Below are 21,862 nucleotides of genomic sequence, written 5' to 3'. Positions count from 1 at the left end.
CACATGGCGACCACGATGGTTTTTTTAAAAAGATTTTTTGTGTGTGTTTTCTTATTGCCCTGTTGTCTCTCTTCTGTAAAACTGAAGAGAGATTGTAGTGTGGTGGTGTAAGCCTGGAATTCCAGCACTTGGGAGACAGAGGCAGGAGGATCATCCTTAGCTGCCCCTAAAATTCAAGGTCAGCCTGGGATGTGTAGACAGTTCCCTAGAACAAACGAGTTGGCATTGTTTTTTCTTTGCTTGCTCTATAGTTAATGTTGTTCCTTTTGGAAACTACAGCTCCCAGATTCCTCCTGGATTACGGACACCTGCGCGCGCACGGGCGCGCACAGGTGCAGGACATTTCTCCCAGATACCCTTGCGCTTCTCGTTAAAAAGCGAGCTTCCACGAGGTCTCACTCTCTGCCCCTTACCCTTGTGTGTCTTGCACACCTGTCCCTTATCGTGTCCACCTCCTCCCCCCATTAAAGCGCACCCACGTGGGAGCCGCGTGTCTGTGTCTTCTCCTTTCGTGCGTGTTTTGTCTGTCCTGTGTTTGTCTCCACACACACACCCGCTTTAAAAGAATAATAGTTAAGCTTCAATTTGTGTCTCCCTTAGTTAGTTGTTTTGAGAGTCTTGCTTTGTTGCCCAGACCGGCCTTTTTACTTGCTTTGTAGCCCAAGCTGATGTTCAACTTGTGTTCGGCCTTCCCAGTGCTGAGATGAAAGGCCTATGCCACCAAATTTGGTTTTATTTTTTTAAAAAAATTTTATTAGGGCGACAGTGGTGCACGCCTTTAATCCCAGCGCTCAGGAGGCAGAGGCAGGCAGAGCTCTGTGAGTTCAAGGCCAGCCTGGTCTATAAGAATTCCAGGACGGGGTCCAAAGCTACAGAAAAGTCCTATCAAATAAGCCAAATAAGTAAACCAAACAAATAATAATAAATAAAAATTTTATTTAGTACTTGGGGGTGGGGCAGAGGAGTATCAGATCCCCTGGAGCTGGAGTTGCAGGCAGTTGTGAGCTGCCTGCTGTGGGGGCTGGGAATCAGAAGGCAGGTCTGCAAGAACAGGATGTGCTCTTAATAACTGAGTCTCTGCTGCCTGACCAAGCTTAGTTTCGATAAATTCTTTTAAAAGCATGAAATTCAGACTATATAAACTCACAAAACTCTGGAATCTATTTAGATTGCTGTGCTCTGGTGCCTTATTTGCACTTGCTATTTCTCGGTTTCTGTTGTCTTTAAGACATGGTCCAGTGTAGCCTAGGCTGGTCTCACAATAGTTAAAGATATACCGGAGACCTGCTTCCTCGGGGAAGGGCTAGGGCTGGAGTGGGGTGGTGGGGGTGGTGCTGTTCAGGTTCCAGGGAGGATGCGTGGAGTTGGTGGCAAGGGGAAAGGGGGAGATGGACACCATATGAGGGTGAATTGGGATGGCTGCCCTCGAGTTAATTGGGGGGGGGGGGGAACACATCTTTTAAATGCTACAGTTGCACATAGAATTAAATGGGAAAAAGGAGGCACGTGAGCTGGCGTGTGGTTTGAGATGGGGGTTCAGGAAGCACTGGCGTTGGCAATAGGCACCAGTCATACGTTAATGGAAGGGCCACAAGTTCCTCTTGCCAAAGGGAAGAATTTGTCTCCCTTTTTAGCAAGGAACCGAGGACCTTGACCTTGAGAAAAGGACTTTCTTGGTGGAATCAGACACTCTGTTACAGAATATTGTAGTTTCTTGTGTGGCTTGGTTTATTTGATTAAAGCTTAAAAGTGAGCAAAGAGGAGGCCAGACGGGCATTACCATGAGCCTGAGCAGACCTTAGGAATTTACAGGTCTTGATTGTCACCTATCGAGAGGATGTTACTTATCTACATTTTCTAGAGCCTGGTGCTAACTTGTGTGGGAGGAGGCCGAGTTCTCACACTCAATGGTCCCAGGGTGGTGGTTTGGTTTTTCTCCCAAAGAATTATTTTGTTTAGAGAGAGCTACCATTGTACACCTGTTCATCCTTCACCAGAGCCCGCACAAAATTTCCCCAAGGGAAAGGCAGCTGGGGTCTTATCACAGCACGGTCCTGTTAGTTAAACTGGCTGTCCCCCCAGGAGCCTGAGATGGGAGACGGCTAAACTCCCTCAAAAGTCACTGGCCCCACTTTTGGTGTCCTGGGAAAGAACAGGCTGAGGGAGTCAGCCCAAGTCACAAGGCTCACCAGTGGCTGATGCAGGCTTGAGATCCTTAAGTCCCTGGACCACTCACCAGGGACAGACCTGGTGAACATAACCAGGCTGTGCGAGCCCCCGACTCTGACCCCGCCTTGGAGCACTGGAGCAGGCCTCCAAAACATAGGAGAAATCGGGGTTAGATAGGCGCAGTCTGACTCCCTGGGTAGAGACGACACCTCCTTTGTCAGCCAAGCATTCGCCACAGGCAAAGCACATCACTCCCCCTTACTCCCCTCCCCCCCACGAAGGGATGTCACCCCTGCTGGAGGGCTTCTCGGGCAAGACTGTCATTTCATCTTCTCCTGCCCACGCGGCTTCAGTTCAGGCCTGTGCCTGAGGTCATGTGCCAACCGAGGCCCCAGATCTCCCAACTTGGAAAGGTGCCATGCAGCCCTAGGAAAGTAGCATAGAGCCAGGTCCCAGGATGCAAGGAGCACCTGAAGCCAGCAGTGCTTTGCCTGGGTCTATGCCACGACCCTCTCTCTCTTTTCTGCAGCTGCGGACAGAGAAGCTAAAAGAGCACTCAGAGGTGGCAGTCTGTCTGTCTGTCAGGTGGCCCCTGGCCATGCATCTGGCTTTTTTGGACCTAAAATAATGTACGTGTTAACAGGGAAGGCAGCTAGTTCTCTGCCCCCAGTCACCAAAAGGTGGAGGGAGGCCCACAGGAACGTGGAACAAAGTGAGCTGGAACCAACCACCCTTTCTCCCTTCCTTTCGGCCTTGTCACTTCTGTGCCGTCTCCCACCCTTCTCCTCTTCCATCCACGCTTCTGGTCACCACCTTCTTCAGGAAAGCACCAGTTTGTCCCTCTTCTTTACCTCCAAGGTGACCTTCGCTGAGTTCTGACCACGCGCCTCGTGCCTAGCTTTGGGCAGACCACCCCACCCTACGTAGCCCCAGAGAGAATGCCAGAGCAGTACCATGGTCACGTCAAGCCTCTGGGGATGTCTAACCAAACCCCACCTGGTTATCTGCCTCTTCCCGAGCCTCAGGAGCCTGAAGCCCATTGAGGTGTCCCCATTACTGCCATGTCACTCCACCAGAGTAGGGCAGAGAGATAAAAAGTTCGAAAGCCAAGGGCCCATGTATCCTGGACATGGCTCCCCCTTCAGTATGAACTTACCCTGGGTCCCTGCCCAGACCCCAAGTGTCATGGGAAGGAGCAGCAGAAACAGGCCCAGCTGGAAGGTATCGTTTACTAGGTTGTGTCCAGTCAGAGGGACAACCCTGGGTCCCCTGGATAGGATGTAGCCTGGGGTGCACAGGCAGATTGAGGTAGGTGGATGGGAGGTGGCCACACCATCTTCTGCAGTCTCAGCTATGGGTCCCCTACAGGCTCCTCGAGCAGCTGTCTTATACCTGAGAGGTAATGTCCCAGCATAGCATGATCCAACTCCAGACCTGTCCTAGGTCCAAGCATGGACGGGAGGCAACCAGGCCCAGATTCCTAGGCCTCCCTCAGGCCACCTCCTAGGCCCAGTCCAGGGGCTGCAGTATCACTGCCCATGCTTTGCTCTTCCTGGGATGGCAGCCGAGGTTCCCGTCATCCAGGTCACAGGTCAGCTTGGGAGGAGAGGCTCTTGCTCTGAGGCGGTAGCAGCGGAGCGGTTCCTGTACACCAGGAACTGGACGGAGATCTGACGGCGGTGTTAAGGCCGTAGCACACACACTGGACCGGAGCTGTTCGCATCACCCTTCCCTGATCTGCAGGTACCAGCCAGGACCTCTGAGCTCTCCCACCACCCTGAGTGCCAACCCTGACCTCCCAGCTCAGCCATCAGGAACCCTGGATTAGGACCCTGCCTTTTTCGCTACAACACTAAGCTGCTGGGCCACTGTGGGCCTTTCTCGCGATATCCCATGAGGACTTAGCAAGGGCCAAGGGCCATATTTACTTTCTGCCAAGTGGGACCCAAATAATATCCAGTTGAACCTCTTGGCAAACACCGATGGAGCACTCACTGAGTGCTGGGTCCCATGGGAAGGGTGCTCAGATAGTGATGCCATCAGCTGTTACCGGGGTGGGACAGCGACTAATAACTCAGACGAAAGGAGAGAAACACTAGGGACTGAGGGTTTCCGCCGTGTCACTCAGTGAGGAGGCAGCAGGGGTCAGGACTAAACCTGCTCACCCGTATCTTCATGAGCTAGCTCTCATTTCCAGTGGACGGGTGCCCTGGCCTTTCTATTCCCCGGGGCCTTTACACAGGCTGCGGCTGGACTCTCGCTGCACAAAAGCTCCCTTGCTTTCGCCTGAATAACTTCTCTCTCAACCCAGGTGAGATGACACCTGTTGAGGCCTCTGTTTACCCGAAACTAGGACAGTAGTCCAGTGGTGACATGCTCCTGCTGGCTCTCTCTCTCTCTCTCTCTCTCTCTCTCTCTCTCTCTCTCTCTCTCTCTCTCTGTAGCACTTGGTGCCACTGAAGTGAAGTGACCACCTAAAAACCCAGTGTGTTCTGTCCTTGCTCTCTTAGCTCTCTGATGGTGCTGGTCCTGGCTAGGTGCCCGACACACAAAAGAGGTGCACACTCTTGATGAACAGATGAACTGATGGCTACAGAGGGTTGGATGGGGGGTGGGTGAGTAGACGGATGGGTAGATGGACAGATGGGAAGGTGAATGGACAGATGGATGGGAGGTTGGATGGGTGGGGGACAGATGGAAGAATGGATGGGTGGGTGGGTGATGGGTGAGGCTGGAGGGGTAAGCACAGTTTGAATGAAAGGTCAGATTGTAGGTGGAAGGATAGGTAGATGAATGGATATGTGGACGAATAGGTGGGTGGGTGGATGGATGGATGGATGGATGGATGGACGGACGGACAGGTAGGTAGATAGGTGAGTGAGTGGATGGGTGGGTGGGAGGATAGATGAATGAATGGGTGGATGATGTTGGATACGGGTAAATGGAGATGGATAAAAGACTGGATTGTAGATGGACGAACGGATGGGTAGATGGATGTGTAGATGAATATGTAAACAGACAAACGGATGGGTAGGTGGATGTGCAGACAGAGGGGTTTACTGACAGGGACGTGATGCTGAAGCAGCAGCTGCCTTGCCCCCGTGACTTTTGCCAACGTGACCCACCTTAAAGGATACAATGGTGTCAAGCAGCAGCACACCCAGGCTGCCCACGAGCCAGGGCAGGTGGTGCAGCAGGTAGCTGCCCTCGCTCTGGCCCACCTCAGGGTTTTTGAGCAGCACGCTCAGCCCGTACAACGTGTTCCCCAACATCACCAGCGCAAACAGTGAGTAGGAAATGCCTTGGGTGGACTGCCGAAGGAACTGGGGGGAAAAGGGGTGATGGTGGGGTCCTCAGAGAGGGTTCTTGTCTACAATACCAGCATTTGGGAGGCTAAGGCAGGAGGATCCTGAGTTCAAGACCAGGCTTAGACTATATAGCCAGTTAGGGGTGAGTCTGGGCTACACAGACAGTCCTGTCCCCAGGCTCGGAAGACTCTGGATTGTAACTGTCCATGTGTGTGTGTGCCCTGTGTGGTTCATACTCTGAGCTGGCTTTTCATTGTATGCCCAATGCCCAGCATGGCTTGGCACCCAAAACAGCCCTATCCAGGGCCCAACTCCAAGCACTTCTCCCAGTACCACAGACATCATGGCTGTCTATGCCTGCTGGCCCCCGGCTCTGCAGTCCTCACTGGATTCCTCCTGTCAGGCAAGCCTCCAGCGGGGGGAGGGGGGTCTTCAGCATCTCCTGTCTGCTCTCTCGGGCTTCTCAGCTCAGCAGCTCCCTCACACTTGACCTCCAACGTTGCCAAGACACAGTCTCAATCACCCCTCCCGGCAAGTGTCGTGGGGCCAATTTCCCCAGCTGGGGGCCTTTGCCCACATCAACAGCTGCTGTGCTTAACCTGCCAGCCCTCCTTTCACGTGACCCACACCCCTACCGAAAGCTCACATTGGTGCGGATCTGAGGCAGCCTGGAGAGCAGGTACAGCACGCTGGAGATGGAGCCGATGACAAAGCCTATGACCTCCTTCTTTGTGAAGGGCTGGGGGCGGGGAAGAAAGGAGCATTCACTATCTGGTGGGAGTTTTAGGGAGCAGTCTCCCCAGGGGGTTGAGTAGCCCCTTAACATCTACATGATCACGCAGGGCAATGAGAGTCAGCCCCCCCCCCCCCGGCCATGTTACCAACACAGGCCATCCCCTACCTTATTGCCTGGCTCCACAGACAAGAGCATCCGTCCCCGGAAGCCTTCCCTGGGGACAGCCACAGGATCACTGACGCTTAACAGTGGTGTGATACACACTGTCCCCAAGATGAAGAGGAGCACAGAATTGATAGGGGCAGACACTGGATTGAGGCAGGAGAGAAGACTAGATTAGGTATTTAGGTGACAGCTGATAGCCTGGGATGGGAGTCCCAGCCTTGCTTCTCAGTAGCTATGTGACCTTGGACAAGTGACCTAGCCTTTCTGAGCTTCAGTCCTTCATCTGTAGAATGAGGATCCAATAGTACCCTTCCCCTAGGGACACAAAGGAAAGACCATCAAGGGCAGAGGAGTCAGCATTCTGTCCTGGGGTCTGCTCTGACTCACCCTCCTTTCTGGTTCTGAACCAGAGAGAGGAAGGAGCAAGTGGGATCTCCCTGCAGCTCTGTATATGTCTCCATCTTGGCCCACTCCAACTCAGTTCCCAGGCCTCCCAAGGCCAGCAAAGCCTGACCCAAAGTGACCCCTGGACTCACACGGAGAAGGCCGGTTCTTGAACTTGTAATGGAAGTACAGGGTCAGCATCATGAGGTCGGCCAAGACGTAGTACACAGCCGTGTAGGTCTGGGAAAGAGAAGTGGACCCAGGCAACGGCTGCCAATAGGCCCTGATACAAGCACCCTGGCAGCCCTCCACTGCACCCCAACTTGTGACCAGCTCTGGTTATGTCACCTCTCCGATCCTCTTGTTCCCTCAACTGAATGGAAGGTTCCCTGTTCCTATCTAGGCAAACGAGGGATCAGGCGGACAAAGGGTCCAGTGAGAATCCAGCCTGGACAGTCCACAAAGCATCGAGTACCAGAGTTGAGGCAGAATGGCCAAGGCCTTGACTGACTCTCCTTCTGCTGGCCGTAGAATGATGTCTGTGGTTCCCAAGGAAAACCCCATTTGCTACTTTGCGGACCCCACATTCAAAAATTTTAGTTGGGTCCCAAACCCTCAGAACCACAGACCCCTGTGGCGTGGTATGCTTACATGGCAATTGGGGAAACTGAGACTAGACAGAACCCTGACTCACCCATGGTTCCAGAGCATGGTGGCCACTGAGTGTTGGCTGGCAGATTTGAAACCCTAGTCTCTTCTCCCACAGCTGTTCCCACTTGTCCTTCCTTAGCTGCCCTACTGTGCCTAGGAACCACCCACCTGCAGGGGTAGCTGGTCTGCCAGGAAGGAGCCAATGAGGTTGCAGGAATCTCCACCGATCCAGCCCAGGAGGAACCACAGTGACAGGGCCTGGTCCATGTTCCCTGTCTTGCAGGCCTTGATGTATTGGCTGTGGAAGAGGAGGGGACACATGCTCAGAGGCTGAGGCCCACTTAAAAGGCCAATAAGAGGCCGGGCGGTTGTGGCGCACATCTTTAATCCCAGCACTTGGGAGGCAGAGGCAGGCGGATCTCTGTGAGTTCGAGACCAGCCTGGTCTACAAGAGCTAGTTCCAGGACAGGCTCCAAAACCACAAAGAAACCCTGTCTCGGGGGGGGGGGAAAAAAAAAAAAAGGCCAATAAGAGCTGGGTGGTGCACGCCTTTAATCCCAGCACTCTGGAGGCAGATGGATCTCTGTGAGTTTGAGGCCAGCTTGGTCTACAGACTGAGTTCCAGGACAGCCAAGGCTACACAGAGAAAAACTGTCTTGAAAAAACAAAACTAAATCAAAACAAAACAAGGCCAAAAAGAGGACCTTAACAGTCACAGTATGACTGGGGCAGTGATGGGCAAGAGAGGGCCCAGGACTTAGGCTGGAACCTAGAACTTCAGAGGACAGAGCCCTCGGTGAGGTCCTGAGTTCATTACCGCCTGCCTTACCTCCCACGGTGCCCAGCAGGCATGACAGTACCCGTCCCTTCTCTCACACACCTGCTGCTCCTGACCAGCTGCTTCCTGCCCGCATACCCCCAAGTTCTTCCTGGCTGTGGCCCCTCCCTGCCGCTCCTGAGTGGCCAGGGGCTCTCTTTCACACTTCACGTAGTTGGACGCTGGCACTATGCCAGCTTTCCAGCTTGCACACATATTGGGAAAACGAGCTCTAAGGCTCAGGACATGGCAGTGGTCTACCCAGGTAACAACAGTCAGTAGGTGGCGGAGCCGAGGGTGGGTACTCTGGACCCCTGTGCCTTAACGTCCTCATCTCCCAGCCTAGCAACAGCCACAGGATTTTGCAGCCCCTGCTTCATCTTCACCACCAACCTGTCTTCACCTGAAGGATGCAACCATATCTAAAGCAGCCCAGCACCCCCTTCCTCCAGCCCTGTCTCTTTCCGACTGAGCAACAAAGAGCACATCACCCAGCCCTCATCTGGTAAAACAGGTAGGTGAACTCTGCTGTTTCACGGGGCTGTTATGAGGATCAATGGAGGTAAACCCACCAGCACTTAGACACAGGCCAAGAATACAGTAAGCACTCAATCCATGGCAGAAAACATTACTATCTCAGCACCGGCATCCCTCAACATGAGGTCGGACCTGTGTAGACTCCGTGCAGCCCCCTATCTTCGGAGCAAGCTGGCCATCAGATAACGTGATCAGGGAGGGAGGGAGTATATGTGGTCTGGGATCTAGATGGGACAATGACCAGCCAGTTGAACCCTCTGTGTAATGCATGGACTGCTACCACCCCTGAAGCCCCGCCTGCTCCTGCCGCATAGCCATATACTCACGGGAAGGTAGATGCAGCAAAGCAGAGGATGGAGACCAAGCCCAGGCCCACGCTGGCCTCATCCCAGCCATCCTGAGCACATTCACCAAACACGTCCCAGATCCACTGGATGGAGCCGTTGGGGCAGATAGAAAAGTTGCTTGCGCCTAGGGTCCTCCAGACCATGGCCGCAGAGGAAGGGTCCCAGCAGGGAAGAAGGCACAGGTGTGTATATGGTCACAGTTCAGAGGCTGGCGAAGGTTCGTTCTACAAAAAGGGAAAGAGGAAGTCTTCAGCCTTGGGAGGTGTAGCCCCTTTCCACGATCCGGTGATGTCAACTGGCTCTGTCCTCCACACAGTGAAGATAAAGACAGGCTCTACTTCATATGTGACATTTAACTGTGACAGTTCAATGAGTTCATAGTTAGAGTGGGTGAGCCTGTATGCCAACAGCATCTTTTGATACAACTTGTGAACACATAGGTATTTTTTTTGTTGTTGTTTAAGGGGTCAGACCTAGAGCCTCGCACGTCCTCAACAACTGTCCTTATTCCCAGCATTTTCCCCTTGACTTTGTATCTCAAGAGGGTCTCACAAATTGCCCAAGCCTTCAATCCTATTTCAGACCCCTGAGTGCTGGCTTTCCAGGTCTGAACCACCAGGCCAGCCTTCCATCCCTTTGCCACTACTATCTTCTAACAAGGTCTCTGAGGCCAGGTGTCTCTGGAGGACAGACTACCCTCTGCATCGTGCATGTGTGAATGAGAAGGCGGTTCCTAAGGTTGCCCGGGTACCCGGATAGGAAGCTGGGGCCCATGGTCCTCCCAAACCCTGAAAGACATGCGCGACACCTACCTGCAAGGAAGCCACAGCCCACACCAGAGGATGGCTGGTTAAAGGAGCAGGAAGAAAGGAGTCCTCTCAGATCCCTGCCACCTGCAGAGTCACTCCGGACACTGTCACTCTGTATGCTTGACAACCTAGAGAGGGGAGGGAGGGCAAGGTCCAGCTGGCTGGAGCCTCCTCCAGTCCCAGCATGCAATCCCACACTGTCCTCCGCCTGACTCAAATGGAACACTACTGACGTGTTCTGCAGGAACCCGAGGCCGCAGTAGGGAAGTCATCGGCTAGGGCCACCCAGCCAGAAAGCAAAAGCATCAAAGCCCAAGTGAGAGGCTTCACTGGTGGCTGCCACGCTTCCCCTTTTGTCACCATGTTAGGTTCCTCATCGAGACAGGCTCTCTAGTACCTTCTCAGTTCCCACTTATGCCAGGGAGGCCTGACTCTGGCTGGACCCCAGAATGCTGAGCTTGCGATGATCGGGCCAGGGAGAGGAAGCAAGGCAGCTCCTTTGTCCAGGAAGCCCAGACTCTCAGAGAACCTAACATGACCAGCTACTAGAGCTGGGGGTAAGGGTGCCCCAGGTCACTGATTGGCCAGCTCATTGTGGCAGCTCCAGTATGGGGCAGAGGATGGATGGAAGGTTCTTCCCTGGTCTCAGTGGCTGGTGCAGGTGACATCAGCAAAACTAATTTGGGGAGCAATTACCTAACACCTCGATTCACGCGCAGTCCAGGTAAGAGCTGTACCTAAGAAGCTCTCTTGCTTATCAACCACAAACATCCTTCCAGACTCCCCTGCCCCGTGCCCCCTTGTAGATTCTGAATACGCCACCACAGTTCATCACACATCCATACATCCAGGTCGGGCAGGGAACACTGTCCCCATTGTAAAGGCAGACTTAATTGGCTTTGGGCCTGTGAGTCAGCCTGTCAGGGCCTGCCTATGAACTGGGGCTAATATCCTTCTGAGCTGAACATAAACCTCTGAGCCCTGCATCCGATCCAAGGTAGTGATGGTTTGAAGATGGGAACCCAGTATCTTGGCTGTTATGGAATCTTTCTTTCATTCCCTTTCACCGGGTTAGGAAGGAAATGAGGGGAGCAGGGGCTGTGGGTGTAAGCAGCTCTCCCAGCTTCTTCGAAGACGCTTTCCTTGATACCAAAGTGTGCGTCAAGGACCTCATACATGCTACATGCTAGTCGGTGCTTTATCCCTGGGTTATGTCCCTCAGTCTGAAGGATTCTGATGCTCATGGTTCATTTCCAGAAATGCTGGCCAGGAGACAGATCTCCTGAAACACCCCAGTCCTCTCCAACTCCAAGGTACTTCCCACCAAAGCAGATGTAGGCCCCATTCTGAGACTGGATCAAGTTCAAATTCACAGAGACAAGGTCCCCGCACCTCAAGAACTGCTTTTTTTTTTTTTTGAGTAGTTTTGGAACCTGTCCTGGAACTAGCTCTTGTAGACCAGGCTGGCCTCAAACTCACAAAGATCTGCCTGCCTCTGCTTCCCGAGTGCTGGGATTAAAGGCGTGCGCCACCACCGCCCGGGTCTAAGAATCGCTCTTCTAACTTCATCTCCTACTCCGGAATCCTTCTCCACCACAGATGCCTGGGTGATACAGGATCCATTTCTAAACTGCCTTCTCCAAGAGGTGCCGCAGCCACCTCCTCCTGGAACACACTCTTGGAGAAGACACACCACTGTCCTTTTTAAACACTGCTCTTCAGACAAGCGTCTCTCCGCTCTCCCTGCCTGTGTATTTCCTTTTCTCGTGGTCGGGATGCATCTGCTACACAACCAAGACTCAGGAAATGTAAAGGCGAGGGAGAGGGAAGGAAGCATGATGAAGGGGAGGGGGAGGAGGAAAGAAAACACGAGAAGGGGAGAGGGGAAGGGAGGAAACTTATGAATTGAGGGGGGCCTAGGACTGAGGGTCCCATCCAAGTGATGGAGCTTCAGCGTTCTGATGCATAAAAAGAGAGACTCACGAAAGATACTTAACCTCCTAGACTGACTGCAGACTTCAGTAAAACACCCATTCCAAGCCATGATAATGGTTTGAGCCTAGGAACTCATCCACGCTGGTCAAGCGCTCCACTACTGAAATTAGGAAGGATTCTGACTCTCATGGCTCATATCCAGAAAGGCTGGCCAGGAGACACAGTCTCCCGCTACACCCAAAGTCCTCCAACTCTAAGCAAAACCAGGAAGATGCTTCCCATCGAAACACATCTCGCACAGTCTACAGTAATATTCTGTTCTTGCTGTAGCCCCCGGGTCACACAGTAGCACACAGTATACACTAACTGAACAAACCTGAGTCTACAGCAGTACTCACACTTCTAAACAACCCTCCTTGGATTCCTGCGGTGAGCTTGGCGTGGGAGTGGGCACTCTGAGCTCCCTCCCTGCTGACCTGGGGGAAATGTATCAGGAGATCCCGCAATAGCTCCGGGATCCTACCCACTCCAGGCCTCCAAATGAAGGATCTAACTCCTTCCGGTGACTCTGCCGGTTCGGAGGGATAATGACAGGGCAGTAGCTGGGGCAAGCGCCGCGATGCCCCCGCCCAGTCCGGGGAAAAACAAGGCAATCAGAAGCCAAGAGACCGGAAGGCAGGGACGGACAGGTGAGAATTGGAGCCGAACGCGGACTCGGATCCCAATTCAGAGCCGGCTGAAGCTCGCGATCCCGCGCCCCAAAAGGGGACCGGCGCCGGGGACTGTGCGGGGCAGGGGGAGGGTGTAGGAAAGAATTGACAGGGTGTACCTGGAGTCCCGACCCCAAGCCCTGACTGCCGCCAGCCCCCTGCAGTCTCACCAGAAGAGGATACACAGCCGATTCAGTTTCAAGGTCCGTAGCCCGCCGGGATCAGCTGACCTCCGACGCCCCGCCCTCTCTGCGCGCTGTGGGCGGAGCCCGAGGCCTCCAGGCACGCAGGCGCAGTCTCCATGCTGCGTGCAGCGTCCCGAGCTGTGGGTCGAGCTGCTCTTCGCTGTGCGCGTCGCTCCGGGCCTTCCGTAGCGCGTCCTCTCGCCATGTCCCGACCTCCTCCACCCGGCGTCACCTCGGGCTCCCCTCTCCGGCCCGCCACAATTCTGGGCACTATGGAGATGGGGCGCCGCATGGATGCGAGCGCCAGCGCCGCGACGGTACGCGCCTTTATGGATCGCGGCCATAGAGAACTGGACACGGCCTTCATGTACTGCGACGGACAGTCCGAGAGCATCCTGGGCAGCCTGGGGCTTGGGCTGGGCAGTGGCGACTGCACAGGTAACCGCTGCACCTGCCCCCACACCCCTGCTCCGAGTAGAGCTGAGCTGGTGCCCGCAGCCGGCGTGCACTGCCCAGGTCCGCACCCCCAAGGGTCTGCACCCAGAAGCTTCCTAAGTTCCCATATCCACAGCTGTGCGCGTCGCTCCGGACCCCAAGCTTCTAAGGCTTTGGAGCCTAAACTACCGAACTGAACTTTGTCCCGCCTCTCCTTCGAAGCTTCTGGAGTTGCAACTCTGGGCGCGTGGGGGAGAGGGGGTAGCAGATGCGAGGGAGTTCCTGTTCTGGCCTCTTAACTCCTACGTCAATCCCTGCCTCTCAACTCTCCAATTGTCCATTGCTTCCCCACCCCTCCATCTAGGTTTTGTGCTTATGCCCTCCCCTCTTGCCCGCACCACCCCTGCACTCCAGGGACATGTTTCTCATGTTTTTCTCTTTAGCCCATTTCTGCTTTTCTTTGAGTCTTTGTATTCACTAGGCCAAAGTCCTCAGGTCACACTTGTAAAAATTCACATGAGAGTGCCTTGGAGCAGTGTATATGTGTTAAAGCCGGGAGATATTGTGGTCCTCTCTCTATCAGAGGACTCCCCCATTGTCTTGCTGAGTCAACATAGGCAAATATTGGTACATAGACTCCATCATTCATCCATCAGTCCAGATAGTCGATCACAGAATCCATCATCCATCCATCCATCCATCAGTCAAGGTAGTTGGGGTCCCCTATCTGGGAAGAAACAGGGCTGAGTAGGTGACCGAGGAATGTGCAGGCTTCTGAGAGTCTGAAAGGGATTCTACTTTGGTTGCTGTCGAGGAACACATTCAGGTGCCTGTATTGTTTCCCTGTAACTGGAGGTTTCTCTCATGCCCACCAGTTCCTGATTTACCACTTGGGCTTAATATTAATTACAAACTGTTTGGCCTATTAGCTCAGACTTATTATTAACTAGCTCTCACAATTTAAATTAACCCATTTCTGTTAGTTTATATTTTACCACGAGGCTCGTGACTTGTTACCTCACATCTTGCTTCTCCAGCAGCAGCCTGCCCCAGGCTCCGCCTTCTTTCTCCCTGTCCCTTTGCTTGGATTTCCCACCTAGCTATATTCTGTCCTGCCATCGGCCAAAACAGTTTCTTTATTAACCAATGTTAGTAAATCATATTCACAGCATACAGAGGGGCATCTCACATAACTTCCCTAATATTGGGGGAGGGGTGGTGTTTTGTTTTGTTTTTCGAGACTGGGTGACTATGTAGCTCTGACTACCCCAGAACTTACTCTGTAGACCAGGCTGACCTGAAACTCAGAGATCCACCTGGCTGTGCCTCCAGAGATTAAAGGCATGCATCGTGACCACCTGACTTTTTTATATTTTTCTGATATTTAACTAATTTATATGTATGTTTTGGTGCTTTGTCTGTCTGTATGTATGTGCCCTCATGGGCCAGAGGAGAGTATTGGCTAGCCTGGGACTGTAGTTAACAGATGATTGTGAGCCAACGTGTGTGGTGATCGAACCTGAGTCCTCTGCAAGAGCAGTGAATGCTCTAAACCATCTCTTCAGCCTCCCTTGCATCAATTCCTGCAGAGTCCTTTACTGGTCTCTCTGCCTTCAGGCCTGTCCCCCTGAGGTCCTTCTCCATTCTTTGGCTAGAGGGAGCCAAAGGATGGGCTCATCATCCTGACAAAACTTGGGAACATCAAGTCCAAAGTCTGGGATGGCGTTTGAGCACCTTTGGGGTATGGAGTCTGTCTGGGATGGTGTTTGAGCACCTTTGGGGTATGGAGTCTGCTTTCTTCTCATGCCTCAAGCCCTCCACCCCCTGCCCTGCAATATATACTCTTAAAATTCAAAATGCAGCCTTATGTGGCAAGCACCATTATCCACTGAGACAACTTACCAGCCAACATTTTTTTAATTCAGTTCTTTTGCTCCATTAAACAAAATTAAAACTTTTGAGATGTATTTTTTTATTGTAGGCGTACAAGTGTTTTGTCTGTGTGTATGAATGGTGCCACGTGCCATGTACCATGTATCCAAAGAGGGTGTTGAATTCTCTAGAACTGAAGTGATAGGTGGTTGTAAGCTGCCCTGTGGGTGCTGGGGCTCGAATTTGGGTCCTCTGTAAGAGCAACAAGTGCTTTTAACTGCTGAGCCATCTCTCCTGACCCTAATTTGTATCTGAATTAAAAATTATTCTTAAAACTCCCTCGGTTCATAGATAGCATGATCGTCTACATATAAAATCAGAAGGATTTAAAAACTACTTAGAATTTTGTTTTGTTTTGGTTTGTTTTCCAAGACAGGGTTTCTCAGTAGCTATGGAGCCAGTCCTGGAACTCACTCTGTAGACCAGGCTGGCCTAGAACTCACAGAGATCCGCCTGCCTCTGCCTCCTGAGTGCTGGGGTTAAAGGTGTGTGCCACTACCTAGAATTTTAAGGTTTATTTACTTACCTATTTTATGTATGAGTGTTCTCTCTGCATGTTTGCCTGCACACCAGAAGAGGGCACCAGATCCCATTGTAGATGGTTGTGAGCCACTATGTGATTGCTGGAATTGAACTCAGGACTTCTTTGGGAAGAGCCAGTACTCTTAACTGCTGAGCCATCTTTCCAGACCCCTACCTAGAATTTAAGAAGAAAAAAAGAGATTATTTAATCCCTGTCCCCTCCATATGAGGACAGTTCCAGTATTGTTATTTCATTTCACAGGTTAGAAAACAGGGACCAAATTAAGTAATTTAGCCCGGAACATTTACATTTACATGGCCAGTGAGTAATTCTAATTAATCGTTTTTGTTGTTGTTGTTTTGGTTTTGGGTTTTTGAGACAGGGTTTCACTGTGTAGTTCTGACTGTCCTTGAACTCACTTTGTAGACCAGACTGGTCTCGAACTCAAAGAGATCCTCCTGTTTCTGCCTCCTGAGTGCTGGTTTTAAAGACTTGCACCATCATGTCTGGCCTTCTAGTAAATCTCTCAATCATTATAATCTTCCTGCAAGTGAAAATTGCCACCAAGGCCAACCCTTGGGATGGGAAGTCGCTGAAGCCTGACAGTGTCCGGTCCCAGCTGGAGACGTCCCTGAAGCGGCTGCAGTGTCCCCGGGTGGACCTCTTCTACCTACATGCTCCTGACCACAACACCCCTATAGAGGAGACTCTTCGTGCCTGCCACCAGCTGCAGCAGGAGGTGAGGGTGGCCCCTAAGCTCAGAGAGGTGATTTCTACGCCTCTCATCCTGACTCTGCCACGTTAGTGAGGCTCTCTGTGTATCCAGGGTAGAGCTGGGCACAGATTCCACTCCCGGGTTCCTCACCCAGTTGGTTTTCCCTTGGTTCCCTGCACTGACCTGAGTCCTCTCCCCTGCAGGGCAAGTTTGTGGAGCTTGGCCTGTCCAACTATGCCTCCTGGGAGGTGGCTGAGATCTGTACCCTCTGCAAGAAAAATGGCTGGATCATGCCAACCGTGTACCAGGTGAGGGGAACTTGGTGTGTTAGGATTACTCAGACGTCAGAGATCAATTGATCCCGAGTCATCTTGTGCTTTGGACCCCTCCTTAGACCCTCTACAGAGTAGCCACCCCTCCTCAAAGCCTCTGGGTACCACCTAATTTCTTACCAGCCTGGCTATTTCTCACCTGCTCATTTTCTACCTGAGCATACACATCTCCATCCCTCTTCCCACCCCACACTTCAGCCTAGATCATACGTCCCATGTCTTAGAAGTACTCAGCTTTGACCCAGAACTGGGAATCCTGTGCCTACAAGCCCTCAGGAGCCTACAGTCTCTGAAACACGTCTTCGTAGCTGAGCCACTTGAAGTATTCCTTCATCTCAGAGCCCCCTACTTTTGTGCATTTCTCTGCAGAGTAATTTTTTTGTTGTTGTTGTTTTGTTTTTGAGACAGGGTTTCTCTGTATAACAGTCCTGGCTGATCTAAAACTCACTCTGTAGACCAGGCTAGCCTCAAACTCAGAGATCCACTTGCCTCCTGCCTCCCGAGGGCTGGGATTAAAGGCATGCCTCACTACCCACTGGCTTTCTCTGCAGATTTTTCTTATTGTGGTGTTTGTTTATTCTGTGGTACTGGGATTGAACCCAAGCCCTGATATATACTCTATCACTGAACTTTACCTCAGCCTGCTGACTGCCTTTTTAGTACGTTTATTACATCTTCTGGAATCAGAGAATTTGCTGAACTTTTGTGTTGTTGTAATTTCAGTATCCAGCCCATCAACAAGGCCTGGAGATATCTGTGATTGATAACCCAGGCCAGTTTCCCCTCTCTATGTCCAACACTCTTCAACCTCATTCCTTACTACAATCTCTATAATTAAAAAAAAAAAAAAAGACTAGTCCCTGTGCCCTTCAGGTGAGAGGTGAAATAATCAGACCTGGGATGGTATAGATCTGGAGTTTTCAAAGTCGTAAATGGAAAATCTGGGCACAGGGGCACACATATCTACCTCTTGGAAGTCTGAGGCAGGAAAATCACTATGATCAAGTGATTGAGGATCACTATGATCAAGGTAAGGCTAGACTATAGAGAAAAACTATTTCAAAAAACAGAAGCCAGGTTTAACAGATAAAAATGCTTGTCATGCAACCATGAGGACCTGGAGTCTCATTCCCCTGTTGACACACAAAGCCCAGTGTGATTGTGTGCACCTGTTACCTAGTGCTGATCAAGGCAGGAGACAGGAGGGTCATTGGGGTTGCAGGAGTCAGGAGGATCATTGGGATTTCAGGAGACAGGAGAGTCATTGGGGTTGCAGGAGTCAGGAGGATCATTGGGGTTTCAGGAGACAGGAGGGTCATTGGGTTGCAGGAGTCAGGAGGATCATTGGGGTTGCAGGAGTCAGGAGGATCACTGGGGTTGCAGGAGACAGGAGGATCACGGGTTGCTCACCCAACTCCAGATTCAGTGAAAGGCCCTGCCTCAAGGGAAAATGGCAGAGTGGTACAGCAGGATCCCCAACATCTGCTGCCTCTGACACATACACGTGTATAGCACATGCTTACAGAACACAGAAATAAAAGAGTGAAGGACTAGCAGGCACAGGTTACTGACCTTTAGTCCCAGCTACTGGGGAGGGTGAGTCAGGAGGATCACTTCAGCCCAGGAATTTAAGGACAGCCTGCCCAGCCCTATCTCTACAAAAAGAAAGGCTTTCAAAATAAATTATTTTTAAAAAGAGGAAAGCTGGGCCCTCTCCCTTGATACATCCACACTTTGCAACAGGCCCCTCTCCTTCCCTGCAGGGCATGTACAACGCTACCACCCGGCAGGTGGAGAAGGAGCTCTTCCCCTGTCTCAGACACTTTGGATTGAGGTTCTATGCCTACAACCCTTTGGCTGGTATGGGCTGCCATGGGGACAGGTCCTGTGGGTGAATGGGTGGGCATGCCAAGCCGGACTCTGCAGGTGACTGCCTTATTGGATGCCCTCTCTAGGCTCCCTCCTGCTCTCCAGTTTGCTGGGTGGGACCAGGCAGCCTCTGGGAGGACTCTGGGCCAGGGTTGATTGACAGTTGCCATCCCACAGGGGGCCTGCTGACAGGGAAATACAAGTATGAAGACAAGGATGGGAAGCAGCCCGTGGGCCGCTTCTTTGGGAATAACTGGGCTGAGACCTACAGGAACCGGTGAGCTGGGGTTCTCCTTGTCAGGTGGGTAGGGTGGGAGGTCCCCTTTATTTTACGTGACATTCTTAGCTGTGCTCCTAGGGATAAAAACTCCTACCGCCCCCTCTCTGTGTTTCTTGATTCGTGTGTGTGTGTGTGTGTGTGTGTGTGTGTGTGTGTGTGTGTGTGGTTTTTCAAGACAGGGTTTCTCTGTATAACAGTCCTTTCTGTCCTGGCGTCTGCTCTGTAGACCAGGCTGGCCTTGAACTTACAGAGATCCGCCTGCCTCTGCCTCTGGAGTGTTGAGGAGTGTTGGAATTAAAGGCATGTGCCATACCACCCGGCCTTGATTCTTGGAAGAAATAGCAAATCCTAAGGTTTCTCTTATTTTTCTACCTCTGTCAATGGAAATGAGGAAACCCCACCCTCACCCCCAGACTCTGTGGATGCAAAAGTCATTGCTAGTCTGAGATCTGCAGTGCCGGGAGGGGGGGGAAGGGACCTTGGGTAGGGGCTTGGGAGGCCAGGGCTAAGTCTGGCTTAGCTTCTCTATTACACTAGGTGAATGGTAGACCGGTCTAGGAGTTCCCACTGATGATCTGGCCAGCAACTGGGCAGCCCAGGAGCGTCTTATGCCCTGTAAAGGAGGAGGTCCTCTCCCGGGAGATACAGCTCCTTCCATGCTACAGGATGGGGGTGGAGCAGTGCCTTGGTAGGCTCTTTGGCTTCGGGCCCCAGTGTGACCCAAGATTCTCACCCAGTGCCGCTCTCCCCTCTCACTCAGCTTCTGGAAGGAGCACCACTTCGAGGCCATTGCCCTGGTAGAAAAGGCCCTGCAGACCACCTACGGCAGCAGCGCCCCCAGCATGACCTCAGCTGCCCTGCGCTGGATGTACCACCACTCAGAGCTCCAGGTAGCTCGGCCCCATGAACTCACCTTCTGCCCCTTAGAGGACCCAGAGCTGCCTTTAAGTGATGTCTAGAGAGTACTTCCTCTACTGCTCCAGGGCTAGAGAGATCATTTGGTGTATAAAGTGCTTGTCAGACAGGCATGAGGCAAGTGTCCTATGAAGAGGGGGTGGTTATTATTTATGTCTCCCCAGGGAAGAGGTGTAACAAGCGGCAAGGGCCAAGTCACATATATTCAGTTGTGAAAGACCCCTTTAGACCTAAGTGAGTGTTCAGGACAGATATACAAAAAGATGCAAGATCCTACCAGGGGATAGGCAAGGTGGGCGTGGGGAGGCATGTGTGACAGGAACCACTTACGGAGCAGAAGAGTGCTGAGATCTGCCGTCTCCCCTTGCAGGCCACCCAGGGGGATGCAGTCATCTTGGGCATGTCCAGCCTGGAGCAGCTGGAACAGAACTTGGCGGCCTCTGAGGAAGGGCCCCTGGAGCTGGCTGTCGTCGATGCCTTTAACCAAGCCTGGAACCTGGTCGCCCACGAGTGTCCCAACTACTTCAGATAGATGTCCTGGCTCGAGCTGCCAAGGGCTTTCCCGCCGCCTCTTGGCCATTCCCTGCCTGATGCTGACTCAGTGTGGCCTTCTGCTGGTCTCCACCCACGCGGTCTTGTAGATGGTAGCCCTGCTCCCCCCTGTCACCTCACAGTGAGGAAACTTGGGGCTGAGTCTGACAGCACCACTTCCTGTCTGAATAAAGTGGGCATCTGCCTGGCTGCAGCCAGCACTGAACCTCACGCTGTCTCCTCTGCTGCTCCACACCTGCTCCCTCCATGCTGCCTCGGGACCCACGAGACAGGGTGGAACCAGGAGCTGGGGCTCCAGGGAGCATAGTTGTGGCACCATGTGAATACCTGCTGCCTGTGGAGGCCAGAAGAGGGTGCTGGGAGTCAAACCCATGTCCTATGTAAAAGCAGCCACTACTCCTAACCCTGAGCCACCTCTCCAGACACCTACCTTTCTTGAGGGCAGTGGGCAGGCCCAGCTGCCTCAGCTGTGGCTCCATGGAATGAGGGAACTGCTTCAGGGGCCCTGGATCCAGGCTCACGGTTAAAGTTGCTTTGTTCCCAGCTCGAGCAAAATCCATTTCTGTATACTTTGTGAACCACCTAAGGCAGAGGAGAGTGATGGGGAAGTTCCCAGCTGTGCCTCCATTCACAAGTCTGACCCTCCACTGAGTGCACACAATGCAGGGCCTCCTGTCCTTGTCCATCTTGGCTGAGTTCCAGCACCCAAAGGGGAGGACTACACCAGAGAGAATGGGAGGACCCAGGTCACAGAATCTGGTTCTGATAAGAGGCTTCCAGGACCCAGCCCCAGTTTGATGTCACCACGGAACCACCCTTTCAGCTTTCCCGACCCTCAGCTTCTCCCCCCACCCCTCAGAGACACTCACCCGTTCACCTCCTCCTTTGTGCGGTTGGTAAAGAGGAGCCCAACTTCACCTCTCAACTTCTTGCTGACCTGAAAAACGACAGTGAGCACCACTGCTCCTTCACCAAGGGCCCCAGCCACTGGGGACGCCCGGTTATCATCAGAAACCTTTTCTGATTGGTACGACCCCTAGTACACAGGGCAGGAGGGCACAATAGGAACAAGGGCCTTATCCACTGGGGACACCTGGTTATCAGAAAGCTTTACTTTCTTTTTTAAAAATATTTATTATGTGTACAGCATTCCTTCCATATGTGCCCACAAGCCAGACGGGGTCACCAGGTCTCATTACAGATGGCTGTGAGCCACCATGTAGTTGCTGGGAGTTGAACTCAGGACCTCTGGAAGAGCAGTCAGTGCTCTTAAGCACTGAGCCATCTCTCCGGCCCTCTTTTTTTTTTTGAGGCACGGTTTCCCTGTATCTTTGGAACCTGTCCTGGAACTCTGTCAAACTCACAGAGATCCACCTGTCTCTGTCTCCCGAATGTTAAAGGTGTGCACCACCACTATCTGACCTAATACCTTTTCTGGTTGGTAAAACTCCCAATAGGCAAGGCAGGAGGGCGTATTGGGAACAATCCCATGGGCCTGCAGATTAAGAAGAAGACAAACTTAAACTGATCTTGGCTCTCCTGGACCCAGAAATCCC

General features: G+C 52.4%; 2 protein-coding genes across 3 annotated transcripts; one reads left to right on the top strand and one right to left on the bottom strand.

Annotated features, from left to right (window-relative positions):
* Window positions 1-3,379: 3,379 nt before the first annotated feature.
* On the bottom strand, window positions 3,380-12,855 carry Slc66a1 (solute carrier family 66 member 1). 2 transcript variants are annotated; one of them, XM_050156805.1, is made up of 9 exons: window positions 12,739-12,855; window positions 9,927-10,051; window positions 9,094-9,338; window positions 7,582-7,711; window positions 6,915-7,002; window positions 6,379-6,521; window positions 6,124-6,216; window positions 5,307-5,492; window positions 3,380-3,839 (listed from the first exon to the last, which is right to left on the bottom strand). In XM_050156805.1, the coding sequence occupies exons 3-9, from the start codon at window positions 9,255-9,257 to the stop codon at window positions 3,762-3,764; spliced, it is 882 nt and encodes a 293-aa protein (XP_050012762.1). In that variant the 5' UTR covers window positions 9,258-9,338; window positions 9,927-10,051; window positions 12,739-12,855; the 3' UTR covers window positions 3,380-3,761. The 2 variants fall into 2 exon arrangements, with proteins under 2 accessions (XP_050012762.1, XP_050012772.1); XM_050156815.1 differs by having other exon boundaries at window positions 12,688-12,755.
* On the top strand, window positions 12,847-20,516 carry LOC126510287 (aflatoxin B1 aldehyde reductase member 2). Its single transcript, XM_050156793.1, has 7 exons — window positions 12,847-13,191; window positions 16,195-16,382; window positions 16,562-16,666; window positions 18,454-18,550; window positions 18,737-18,836; window positions 19,600-19,729; window positions 20,125-20,516. The coding sequence occupies exons 1-7, from the start codon at window positions 12,870-12,872 to the stop codon at window positions 20,284-20,286; spliced, it is 1,104 nt and encodes a 367-aa protein (XP_050012750.1). The 5' UTR covers window positions 12,847-12,869; the 3' UTR covers window positions 20,287-20,516.
* Window positions 20,517-21,862: the final 1,346 nt, after the last annotated feature.

Source organism: Alexandromys fortis, unplaced genomic scaffold (genome assembly GCF_014885135.2).
Source record: "Alexandromys fortis isolate MF-2015 unplaced genomic scaffold, M_Fortis_MF-2015_v1.1 scaffold_26, whole genome shotgun sequence".
NCBI lineage: Eukaryota > Metazoa > Chordata > Mammalia > Rodentia > Cricetidae > Alexandromys > Alexandromys fortis.
Note: the sequence above shows the minus strand (reverse complement) of the source record. Positions and strands in the feature narration are given on the sequence as shown.

Bases quoted from the DNA above. Each gene is read 5' to 3' on its own strand.
- Slc66a1 (XM_050156805.1), bottom strand. From the start codon at position 9,257: ATGGTCTGGAGGACCCTAGGCGCAAGCAACTTTTCTATCTGCCCCAAC. The intron at 6,522-6,914 runs GTGAGTCCAGGG...GCCTCAATCCAG, and splicing joins CAAGAACCGGCCTTCTCCGT to TGTCTGCCCCTATCAATTCT. The intron at 6,217-6,378 runs GTAGGGGATGGC...CCCCGCCCCCAG, and splicing joins CTGTGGAGCCAGGCAATAAG to CCCTTCACAAAGAAGGAGGT.
- LOC126510287 (XM_050156793.1), top strand. From the start codon at position 12,870: ATGCTGCGTGCAGCGTCCCGAGCTGTGGGTCGAGCTGCTCTTCGCTGT. The intron at 16,667-18,453 runs GTGAGGGGAACT...CCTTCCCTGCAG, and splicing joins TCATGCCAACCGTGTACCAG to GGCATGTACAACGCTACCAC. The intron at 18,551-18,736 runs GTATGGGCTGCC...GCCATCCCACAG, and splicing joins TGCCTACAACCCTTTGGCTG to GGGGCCTGCTGACAGGGAAA.